Source organism: Lynx canadensis, chromosome A3 (genome assembly GCF_007474595.2).
Source record: "Lynx canadensis isolate LIC74 chromosome A3, mLynCan4.pri.v2, whole genome shotgun sequence".
In the NCBI taxonomy this organism is placed as follows: Eukaryota; Metazoa; Chordata; class Mammalia; order Carnivora; family Felidae; genus Lynx; species Lynx canadensis.
Window position 1 is genome coordinate 23468341 of NC_044305.1, and position 12617 is coordinate 23480957.

At 40.2% G+C, this 12617-nt stretch overlaps 1 protein-coding gene across 1 annotated transcript in view; it reads left to right on the forward strand.

Annotated features, from left to right (window-relative positions):
* The window catches only part of LOC115510160 (ubiquinol-cytochrome-c reductase complex assembly factor 1), a 102463-nt gene that overhangs the window by 33613 nt on the left and 56233 nt on the right, over window positions 1-12617 (forward strand). The window contains exons 5-6 of the mRNA XM_030309717.1: window positions 458-530; window positions 8487-8544. Coding sequence (XP_030165577.1) covers window positions 458-530; window positions 8487-8544 — 131 coding nt within the window. The remainder of the gene's footprint in view (window positions 1-457; window positions 531-8486; window positions 8545-12617) is intronic.

Consider the following 12617-nt stretch of genomic DNA (forward strand, 5'->3'; position numbering starts at 1 on the left):
GAATGGATAGTAGTGCTTCTGAGGAAAGATTGAAGGATTGAGAGTTTTTGTTTTGTTTTTGTTTGTTTGTTTGGCTTGTTTGATTTTGGTCAGAAGAATGGGTAATTTTTCAAGTAAAGGGTTTCAGATTATAAAGTTAATGTGAATGATGCTGAACAGTGGTATAGAGGCTCAAATGTGATGAAATGAGTTGAATTAAAGGAAAGATTTCATTTAAATATTGGAAAAATCTTTTTGACATTTTGATGCTAACATAAATATAAAATTGTTTTAAGTCTGTGAATGGTTGGCTTTAAGAAAAGAAATAATTGATGTTGGTTAAGCTGTTAAATCTGCCTAGTGACAGGTTTGGACTCATCATTCTAGTTAGACAAATATAAGATTTTGTGTCCTACATCTAATAGCATTAGAATCCACTTGGTCATATCTTGAGTTTGGTTTTATTTTTTTTGTCTAGAAAATTAAGATTGCGGCCCTGCGCATGTATACTAGCTGTGTGGAGAAAACTGACTTCGAGGAATTCTTTCTAAGTAAGTTACTGTTTTTGATAGTTCTGAAAAGGAAAATGAATCTACTTTTCATGGGGTGCCTGGCTGGCTCAGTTGGTAGAGCATATGACTTTTGGTCGTGAGCCCCAAATTGGGTGTAGAGATGACTTAAAAATAAAATCTTTAAAAAAAAGATTCTACTTTTCATTTTTAGACTGTTAATATCTTCGTGGAATAGGTTTTGAGTCATTGGTAAAGCAGTTTTTTCTGCATAAAGTATATATAAAAGCTGTTTATTTTTCTCTTTTAATAGAATAAACAAAGGCCAAAGAACCCTATAGATTAGACATTTAACAAGTTTGAAAAAAAAAGAAACCTAAAAATTTGTCCGCTACTTTGACATTTTTCTACACATGTATCTTTTACGTATGAGTAGTCATAGTAAAACAAATCCTGTCTACTTTCTGGATGTTTTACTTAGCATTTTGACATGAAATGAGCTTTCTGCCGATCATTGCTATTTGTTTCTAGTTTTTAATTGTTTTGGTTAATCCTGGCATATGCCTAATGATTTTTTTTTTTTTCTGTTGAAGGATGATTAGGTCAAAAGGTACATATAATTTTATTATTTATATCCCATTGATAAATTGCTTTCCAGGGCACCTGGGTGGCTCAGTCAGTTAAGCATCTAACTCTTGATTTTGGCTCAGGTCATGATCCCGGGGTTGTGGGATCAAGCCCGTGTTGGGCTCCATGCTGAGTGTGGAGCCTGCATGAGATTTCTCTCCTCTCTCTCTCTCTCTCGATCTCTTTCTCTCTCTCTCTCTCCCCCCCCCTCCCTCCTCCCTCTGCCCTTCTCCCCTGCTGGCACTCTCTCTCTTAAAATAAAAAAAAAAAAAAAAGAAAACTTGCTTTCCAAAGAGTTTTAACTGGTTTAGACCACCATTAGCAGTTGATTATATCAATACAGTATTCATTTTGATGCTGTAAACTGTTTGTTATTAAGTTTAGTTAAAGCAGATACTTATAAAGTAATTGGTAAAGTTTAAGCTGTTTCCAGTCCTACAGATTTTGGAAAGAAATGTGTGTGCTGTGTACATAACCACCATTACCTGCAAGCCACAAACACCTACTTGATATTTTTCACAGACAGCAATTGTTCATATATAATTATGTTAATAACAAGGAAGATAGGTAGATGCAGTTTTGATTAATAACTATTTTGGATTTTTAAAACCAAATGCAAGTTGTTTTGGTGATTTTTACAATTTCAGCAGATTGATGTTAATATTAGAAACTTAAAATACCCTACTGAGTTGTAATCCTGATTAGGGTCTACCTTCTGTTCTTATTTATTGAAGTGACAAAGCTTCCCTGCTTCTTTTTAATCTCTAAAAATTTCTCATTTGGGGAGAGTTTAGTCTGAAAGAGAAAATATTTTCTCTGCTTGATGAAGAAACTATTGATATTAGAAGTTGGATTTTTCAATACTTCTTTAAAGTTTATTTATTTGAAAGAGAGAGCACGAGTGGGGGAGGGGCAGAGAGAGTTGGGAAGAGAGAAAGAATCCCAAGTAGGCTCTGCACTGTCAACACAGAGCCCAATACAGGGCTTGAACTCACAAAACTGTGAGATCATGACCTGAGCCAAAACTGAGTTGGATGTTTAACCAACTGAGACACCCAGGTGTCCCTGGATTTTTCTTAAGTGGTTTTTGGAATACAGTCCCCAATTATTTTTCATCAGATCTTTTTTTTTTAAATGTTTATTTTGAGAGAGAGAGAGAGACAGAGACAGAGAGACAGAGAGACAAGAGCCTGAGCAGAAAAGGGGCAGAAAGAGAGGGAGACACAGAATCTGAAGCAGGCTTCAGGGCACAGAGCCTGACGTGGAGCTAGAACCCACAAACTGAGAACATGACCTGAGCCAAAGTCGGATGGTTAACCAACAGCCACCCAGGCGCCACTCATCAGCTTCTTTCTTTCTTTCTTTCTTTCTTTCTTTCTTTCTTTCTTTTTCTTTCTTTCTTTCTTTCTACTTATTTATAACTGTTTAGTTTTAGAGAGAACGTGCATGCACAACGGAGGGGTAGAGAGAGAGAAGGAGAGAATCCCAAGCAGGCCCTATGCTGTTAGCACAGAGCCCAACATGGGCTTGATCCCATGAACTGTGAAACATGACCTGAGGCAAAACCAAGAGTCAGACACTGAACCAACTGAGCCACCCAACACCCCTCATCAGATCTTTTTAAAACCTCATCCTCAGATATCTATTTAATATTTGATTCATAAGTAACTCATAAATTATTTATAATTATTTTGAAGGATGTTTACTTGCTATCTGTCTTAGCCAGTCTTCATTATTGAAGATCCTTGAGTTAATATTATAGATTGCATAATGAGATTATATTAATATTTAAGGTAACATATTATGTTTCAATTTATATAATCTGTTGTAAACTATAAAAATAAAAGTTTATAAAATTATTACCATTATATTTTAATAATTCCATTTACATGATATACTTTTACATTTGTCCATTTAGAAGTTACAAAGCCTTGTAGGATAGGAAAGGCTTGTATTATTTTCATTTTTATTTTCTTTTCAGAAACAGTTGAAACTTAAAGAGACTACATGATTTCCCAAAATGCCTAGCTAAGGCTTGATCCTGTGTTGTCTAGGTTAAAGGCCAGAAATTTTTCCACTGTACATACTGCCTGTAACATACTGCCTATGAATAAATGTAATTGTAAATTATAAACTGTAATCCATCTTAATGTTTTGTATTTTATTGTTTTTAAATGAAACTCCTCCAGGAGATATTCTATTAGTATTGTAACTGATGTTTATGTATTAGAGGACAAACGCTTCATTGAGCTTTGTTCTAGCTTTGCCTTTGAATGTTACCTGGGGAGGCAGTACATTTTTTCAGTGACACCCCACTTACTTAAGTTTTTGTTTGTTTGTTTTTGGGTTTTTTGTTTTATTTTTTTTATTTTTTTTTTTTTAAAGTAGGCTCCCTGCCCAATGTGGGGCTTGAATTCATGACCCTGGATCAAGAGTCAGATGTTCTACTGACTGAGCCAGCCAGGTGCCCCTTGCTTAAGGTTTTTTGGACTCAGTTTTGAGAATTGCTTTTTTTTTTTTTCATTATTATTATTAAAGAAATTTTTTTAAATGTTTATTTACTTTTGAGAGTGAGAGACAGAGACAGAGTGTGAATGGGGGAGGAGCAGGAGATGCAGAATCTGAAGCAGGCTCCAGGCTCTGAGCTGTCAGCAACAAAGCCCGATGTGGAGCTCAAACTCATGGACTGCAAGATCATGACCTGAGCCAAAGTCGGACACTTAAACTGACTGAGCCACCCAGGCACCCATTCATTATTATTTTTAATGTTTTATTTTTGAGGGTGGAGGGAAGTGAGGGGTGGAGAGAGAGGGAGCCCAGAATCTGAAGCAGGTTCCAGGCTCCCGGCTGTCAGCACAGCACAGCACAGCACAGCACAGCACAACCCCTGATGTGGGGCTCAAACTTATGAACTGTGAGATCATGATGTGAGCTGAAGTCAGACACTCAACAGACTGAGCCACCCAGTGCCCTGAGAGTTGCCTTTTAGACTTACAGCTTGTTCATTTGTATGCGTCCATTGTGGTCCATCTTGTGTAATTTTGGTAGGTTAAATTTAAAATCAAACCATAGTGGTTCCAAACTGTGGCAAGTGAATAAAAAGGGATCCAATCTGGTAAATACCATTTTGGAGGCAGATAAATATCTATGAAACAATGAGACTGACTTTCTTGCATCTTCTTTTTAAAAAAAAAATTTTTTTTAATGTTTATTTATTTTGAGAGAGAGAGAGAGAGAGTGAGAGAGATAGAGCACCAGCAGGGAGGGCAGAGAGATAGAGACACAGAATCTGAAGCAGGATCCAGGCTCCAAGCTGTCAGCACAGAGCCTGATGTGGACTCGAACTCACAAATGAGATTATGGCCTGAGCCAAAGTCGGACGCTTAACTGACTGAGCCACCCAGGTGCCCCTTGCACTTCTATTTTAATTTGTTTTAATGTTTATTTTTTGAAAGAGAGAGAGATAGAACACGAGGATGGGCAGGAGAGAGGGAGACACAGAATCCAAAGCAGTGCTCCAGGCTCTGAGCTGTCAGCACAGAGCCTGAAGCGGGGCTCGAACTCACAAACCATGAGATCATGACCTGAGCCGAAGTCGGACGCTTACGACTGAGCCACCCAGGTGCTCCCACCCTTGCATCTTCTAAAGAAAGATTCTAAAAGTAGGCCAGATAGTTTGGGGTAAAGGAAGAGAATATATATTGGTTCCAAGATTACACCTGTATTATTATTATTTATTTATTTATTATTTATTTTCATTATTTATTTTTGAGAGACACAGAGAGACAGAGCATGAATGGGAAGGGCAGAGGAGGGAGACACAGAATCTGAAACAGGCTCCAGGCTCTGAGCTGTCAGCACAGAGCCCGATGCAGGGCTTGACTCACGACTGTGAAATCCCGAACTAAGCCGAAGTCGCGCTCAACGGACTGAGCCACCCAGCACCTCCAAGATACACCTTTAAAATGGCTGTTGCTCTCTTGACTTTTGGTATTTAAGACTTGACTTTTTTTTTTTTTTTTTTTTTTTAATTTTTTTTTTCAACGGTTATTTATTTTTTGGGACAGAGAGAGACAGAGCATGAACGGGGAGGGCAGAGAGAGAGGGAGACACAGAATCGAACAGGCTCCAGGCTCTGAGCCATCAGCCCAGAGCCCGACGCGGGGCTCGAAACTCACACGGACCGCAGATGCGACCTGGCTGAAGTCGGACGCTTAACCGACTGCGCCACCCAGGCACCCCGGACTTGACTTTTTAGAGTCCTGAGCATTCAGTAATTTTTTAAAAGGATAGAGAGGCTTAGGTAGCTCACACTATCAATCCTCACTCTTCCAACAAAGCGAAGCCAGTGTTAATTGAAGATTGTATATAATGAGTTGTTCACTAACAGTGTCTTGTGAATAAACATACGGCCTATAATAGCCTAGTGGGTATGCACCCAAGTATATAAATGCACTCTCGTCATCTCCAAGCGCCTGGTGTTCAAAGTGGGGTCTGTATCCAGAGGCCTACCATTGTGGGGTCTGACTGGTGAACCTGAGCCAGCCACCACCTGTTGTTTTCAACAGGTTCTGATGGTTATATCATTTGTGACATAAATGAGCGTACCCTCTGTGAGCATACATGGTTTGCTACTGGTCTTCTGAGATCAGTACTGTTAGAAGAGCACTTGGAGCAGAGGGGCCATCAGTAAAGTTTAATTCCATACTGCCTGAAAACTGCTTTGTTTTTAGCTCTTAAAGACTTACTACCTTGGAGAGGAGGCTCCTTAATGAGTAAGTTCTGAGTCAGTGATTGAGGTTCATCATTTTTTGACACAGTCTTAAATAGTGACCTATTTAAGATATTTTAAACCCTAGTGTTTAAATTTCACTGAGAAACAACCATAGTGAATATTTATTGAGTATGTATTAACTATTAACCATTTTGCTAAACGTTTTACAGGCCTTATCTCATTTAGTCCTCACAAATCCCTATAAGGTAGGTTCTCTTGTTCTCCCCATTTTTACAGAGAAGACAGCTGAGGCACAGAGAAGGCTAAATAACTTTACCCAGAGTCAAATAGCAAGTAAAGGTAGAGTCAAGGTTTTGAATCAGGAGTCTGACCCTAAAACCTGCATTAAACAAACAACTGTGTTAATACTGCCACTCCATAACAGCAATGAATTATTTAATTTTATCCAACTTGGTAGTGAGGAAGAAGTACATAGCCTCAGAAAATAATGCACTGAGTGTATATTGTTGCAAGAGTGTGATCATGGCAGAAGACAGTAACAGATTTTAGCTTTGAAGTGTTTAAACATAGTTCATTGAGCTAAAGATCTGCTGTGCTTTTGTGTTGCTCATGCTCAGACATTTAGTGGTCTTGTTTTTTAGGGCTTTACTCTGGGTTTTCTGTTCTGACCCCCAGTGGATACAGGGAGTCAATATGCAGCTCTTTTCCCATCCTCAGCCCTGAGCCGACCCCCAGAATGGAAAATTGTGACCCAAGTCCAGCTGCTGGCCTGTCTTTGCTTTCCAGCCCAAGAACTGATTCCCTCTCTGAGAAAATTGGAAAGGCTCCTGGAGGCTGCTGAGAAACTTTGATGTAGAGGTAGCAATTGAACAGATTGTCCTTTAGAAGCAGCCAAATTTCATTTTCCAGATTGAAAGACAGACTTCCAAGAAAACTTTTCTTTTTAATGTTTTGTTCTAGCATCCAAAAAAGACCCAACTTCAGATCTGGGCTTGAGAGTTTCTCATGGCTATTCTTGTTCTAGGTGGAGGGTGGTTGGCCCACTCTCAGATGGCATGTATCTTAATAGCTGTATGGTTGGCCAGGCCAGCCTTCACCTCCCTCCTGCTGGGTTCCAAGAGGAAGTCCACTTGACAACTGCTGGGCACCTCCAGTACACTCACCAGAGTATTTTGGTGTCACTTTGTGACGGACTTGGACTTAAACTCCTGCCCAACCGCGAGCTTGTTAATATTGTGGCTGCCCTCAAGTTACTTAGCCTTTTTGAGCCTCTAAATGAGTGTTATAATACCTCCCTTCAGGGTTAAAGTGAGGATTAAGTGAGAAAATTATTGACATGACTAGCAGTGGACCTGGCAGGAATTATGGGCCCTTAGTGAATGTTAGGTTCTGATTATAGTGTTAGAGAAGCGGTTAGTGATTAAGAACATGGTGCCTAGAATCAAGCAGATCTGAGTTTGATCCCAGGTGTTTCATTTCATGGCTGTGTGACCTTAGGCAGTTGTCATGATCTCTAGGAGTCCATTTTCTCACCTGTCAAATGAGGGTAATATTAATACCCACCTCATAGGCCTGGTAGGATTCATTGAGCTTATGCCTGTAAGCACCAATTATAATGTCACCATAGTAAGCCTATAAGGAATTACTGCTCTTTTTATTACTGGCGGTGTTAGTGTCCCACACAGAGGTCCTACCCTGTGTTTCTCTTCGAATGGCCCCTTTGTGTTATCATTTAGTACGTTGTTACTTCATTGTTTGCTGCAAGGCAGTATATCCCTTTTATCTTGAGTCATTTCTCCAAAGGACTGATTGTACCCGAAGGGCCTGCATTTCCCACTGTTACTCATTTTCTTTGTCTTCTTGCTTTTGCTTTTCTCCCTGTCATGTAACAGGGTGGGCATATTCAGCATTCAGTGGAGGACCCCTCATCTAGCCAGGGGCATTTCCTAGAGATCTGAGAATTGAGAGGTTTGGATGGCTAAGCACTGACCTGAGTTTTGGTAACTTAAAGCCCAGTTTTATCATTCCTACAGGTGATGAATGGCCTTTCATTAGATATAATCTGCTTTTTTATTCAACTACAGCTCCCTACAGCCCCATTTCTTTCTCCTGGTCATTTATTTTGGACGAGTCATTCAGCATTCCCATGTTCCTAGTACACTGGGTCACCTTAAGGAAGACAGGAAAAAGAAACTAGAACTTAGACTTAGCAGGGCTCAAGTAAAAAAAGCCTGTACTTAATTCGGGTAGGCAAAGTAGTGTCTTCCTAGCTTTCCAGAAGAATTTGAGACCAGGAAGGGAAAATAACATGTAAGTTGGAAGGAACCATAGAGATCGTCTAGGCCACATTATACAAAGTGAGAAAACAGCCTCTGAGAAGAAAAGTGATTTGCCCAAGGCCACACAGCAAAGTGGTAACAGGGCTGGAACTAGAGGGCTGGTTGTCTGACTGCATTCAATACTCTTTCAACTCGTAGTCTTATTCTGTGGTTCTCCTGGCCCTCTCTATGGTAGTATAATCACAGAGCACTATAACTGCCATATATTTAGTTGAACAGATTCCTACCAATATTTAAAATATAGGCGATATTTCTCCTCTGAACCCTCACATATTTATACTTTATTATTATTTCTAGGGTGTCAGATGCCTGATACATTCAATTCATGGTTTCTTATAACTCTGCTTCACGTCTGGTAAGTGAGCAATTTAAGTGAAGTCACCAATTTTTTTTTTTTTTTAAACACTGCTGACTTGTAAGGTATAGCCTTCAGCAGGGCTGAATATATGAAATGGCAGTTGTTCAGGCATTAAAAACTGTTCCTTTCATTTTAATAACTAATGTCTTAAAGCACATTTTTACTAAAGGTCAAAGCATAGTCCCAGAAAGAAACCTAATATTGTAGGCTTTCTCAAAGAACACCTACCCCAGTGAACATGCTATCAGTATCTCTTAGAGACTCTATGAGCTTGGATGGAAAGTTCTCTCCCTTGGCTGTTTTAGGAAAGTTCACATTTACGTAAAAGTGGTTTGAATTGTGAGAATCCGTGGTCATTTTCATTGCTGGTCATCAGAAACTTATAACAAATTATAGCACTGACATTTACGCCTGTACCTCTAAAATGTGCATACAGGTTAGATTCGTGCCAGGTTTGTTGCGTGTAAAAATATTTAACACCTTAAACAGTATATTTTTCTTCAGCTGCAAATTAAGTAGCCAAAAAAATCAATTTTTCATCTAATGTTACACAGTATTAAAGGTCAGAAGGATATAGGAGAGACGTTGAAGTGGGGGCTGGGGAATGCATTTATTGAACTGCCAGATCTCAGGAAAGTAAATTCTGGAGAACTAAGTTTACTACTTGACCATAGTGAGTATCTGAGGAACGTGGGGAATGGTTGCCCTGTCAAAAGGACCCTTGTTTGAGACTGCCTTCAGCTGAGCTTTGCATCACAGAACTGACTACTATATAAAGACTTCTTGGTTTTGATCACCTCTGAAATATTTCTCCTGAACTCACATAGTCACTGAGATTGGCTAAGGGGCATAAGGTGGCAATTTATTTTATGTTATTTTTTTTCTAAGCGAGTACTTCATTGAGTGCACACTGTGTCCTGGGCAGTTTGCTGGGAACTAGCTGTGGTTCTCAAGAAGCCCACAGTCTAGTGAGGGAGATAAGACATTTAATTTTTTTCTTTTTCAAAATTTTATTTATTTATTTTGAGAGAGAGAGAGCACGCACGCGTGCAAACACGGGGAGGGGCAGAGAAAGAAGGAGAGAGAGAATTCCAAGCAGGCTTTGCACTTTGAGCGCAGAGCCTGACGTGGGGCTCAGTCCCATGCACCATGAGATCATGACCCGAGCTGAAATCAAGAGTCAGATGTTTCATAAAAAAAAAAAAAAAAAAAAAAGAGTCAGATGTTCAACTGACTGAGCCACCCAGGAGCCTCAGGAGAGAAGATATTTAAAATAGTCCGTGACAAATTGGAGAATGGCTAAGTTCTGTAATAAATCTGAGTAAGTAGTGCCCATGGGATCACAGAGGAAGCTGCAACTATCAAAACCATTACTAGTTCTGCCTCTTCTTTGAAATGTACCATGTCTTTTAGTCACATAGCTGTGAAGGCAAACTACCTTCTGTCTGAATGGTGAAGGTTAGGAAAAGGCTTAGGGAGGGCAGCTGGGTATACTGAGAGGAAAACTACTTTTTCAAGAGGAGAGGACTGCAGAAGTGGCACTGTAGAATTACTCACTGGAAAGGTGGGAGGGTTCAGAAGAGGCGAGGCTATTCCCAGAGGAGCTCAAAGATAATATTCAGAGCTTGTATGAAAGGCTCTTTATTGCCTATATAACTAGAGGTATCAGAGTGTTAGAGGGAGTGGATGGCAAAATCAAATATATCCCTGTGACCACGTCCCAAGGTCAATCCCTAATAGTAGCCAGGAGAACCTTGAAACTACTTACAGTTCTCTCAAGATAGCCATCGTTTCCAGACATGCTTGCTGTGTCTTCCTTGCTGAGGTTGGTTTCATTTCTCAGAGGAATGGGGAGTACTACTATTACCAGTTAAGTAGGGAGGGAAGCTGTCTGCTTCAAATCTACATTTGGTCTCCCTCCACCCTTTCTCTTTAGTTCTCACGATCTGCAGTCTTCAGTGGAATGAATCAGTAGCTTTCCAGTTTGAATCAACAAACTTTTATTGGGGACCTACTGTGTGTTAAGGACTGTGGGGCTTTGGAGAGATGGGTATGACATGATGTGCATTGTCTAGCAGGTAACAGGCAGGAAGTATACTTTATGGCAACCTTTCCCACTGAATTCCTCTACAAACCTGCCCCAGACACTTCAGACAACTGGCTGTCCTCAAATACTCCCATGTCCTTGCTCATATGTCCTGGGTGTTGTTCCTGATATTCCCTAAACCTAAAATGCCCATGTTTTCTCTGATAGAAATTCTCCTCACCCTTCATGGTACATCTCAATGTCATCTCTGCCACAGAGCACTCTTTATCCAATACTGCCCCCCACGCCGCAACCACCACCAAATTTGGATTTAGTTATACTTCCTTGTACTTCCAGAGTATCTGCTTGTGCCTTGGGCACAGCACTTCTTTCACCGTCATCCATTATAGGCAACTGTACTTCCCTGCCTGAACTACAGTTTTGTAAAACTTGTGCTGTTTTGGGGCCCACTTGTGCTGTTATCCTCCAAGAAGAATTGGGGAGACTTTCTCTTCTAAGGGGTAGGGGTATTAGGAGGAGTAATCATTCCACCCAAGTCTGTGGAGAAGCTATGTTCTTCCAGCCCTGTTCTCTTAGCCTGAAGCTCCAAGAGGGTAACTGAAAGATAGCCAAGTCCAGTATTAGAAGGCCCAGTGGACTTCCTAGAGATGTATAGGGTTGAAATACCTCCTGAAGGTGGTAGTATGAGGGAGAGGTTGGGAGGCTTAGAAAGCAGTCATAAAAGTAGAAAGAATCTGCCCCATCCCCCAAAGGGGGGAAAAAACCCCTACTAAACAGAATACCCTGGCAGTGGACTTTTCAGAAAGCTTGCTTGGGTTCCCAAGTGTGATGGCTCCCTGTTGGCCTTTAGAATAGGGACAGGATTTCTCACATCCTTTTAGTTCCCCTGGAGGAGGGTTGATGATTCCCTTATTCTATCTGCCTTCTCTAGTTCCCAAGTTTTTCTGTGTATGTCCAGTTTCTAGAGGGGCCTTATCAGTTGTGTATTCACGTGAACTTGTAGCAGCTGCAATGACTGTGTGTCCTTTGTCTTTGCTGAACAAGGTTAGTATTGAATGTGGCTGCTGAAAAATTGTTGAGAGAGGTTGCTGTCTAGGCTTTCCTGCATCCAAATGTGTACTTGATAAAAGCAGGCCTCCTCCTCTGTTTACTGTCTTGGGCAATGGCACTGCAATCCATTCAGGTGTCCACACCAGAAACTGGGGAGACCTCCCTGACTCTTCCCTTACCCCCCTCATCTGGTCAGTCACCAGTCACCCCTTCAAACTTTTTTGCCCATGACCCACAGTAACAAATGAATTTTACTTTGCAACCCAGAACACACATGTCTCTGATACTACAGTTTTGTAAAACTTGTCCTTAAAATGTCAGATAATCTCTGATATTTTCTATTCCATTTGAATTCATTTTAAAGAAAAAATTTAACATGTGACCTGTTAAATTGATTTTACTGGATTATAAGAAACAGTACTTGAAAACTGGTCTTTGGCCTCCAACTTCCATCTTCACATGCCATTGATCTTCTCAATACAAATTAAATTAGCATGCATGCACATGCACACACACACACACTCTCCCTAATGTTCTCCATTATTCTCAGGACAAAGTATTTCTTAGCATGGCATTCAGATTCCACCAAATATGCCACCCCTGCTACTCTCATATGGTACTATTCTAGGTACTGCTATCCCCACCACTCCCTCCTCTGCAAGATAAAACAATATTATATAATAGAAATACCAAGTTTTCTTCTGTCCAGAAAGCCCTTCTCTCTCCTCTTTACCTGACAAAACTCCTGTTTTTTCATTCAGTATCTAACTCAGGTATCACTTCTGTTTGAAACCTTCCCTTTCCTTTGAAAGCGAGAGTTAGTTCCTCTTCTGTGTTTACTTAGTATTTTAGGGACCTCTATCATAGCACTCACCATGTAACATTTTATGTTTTATCGTATCAGTCTTCTTTGTGGATGGTGACTTTATTGAGAGCAAGAATTATTTTTATTTTTGGAAAGATATGAAAATGA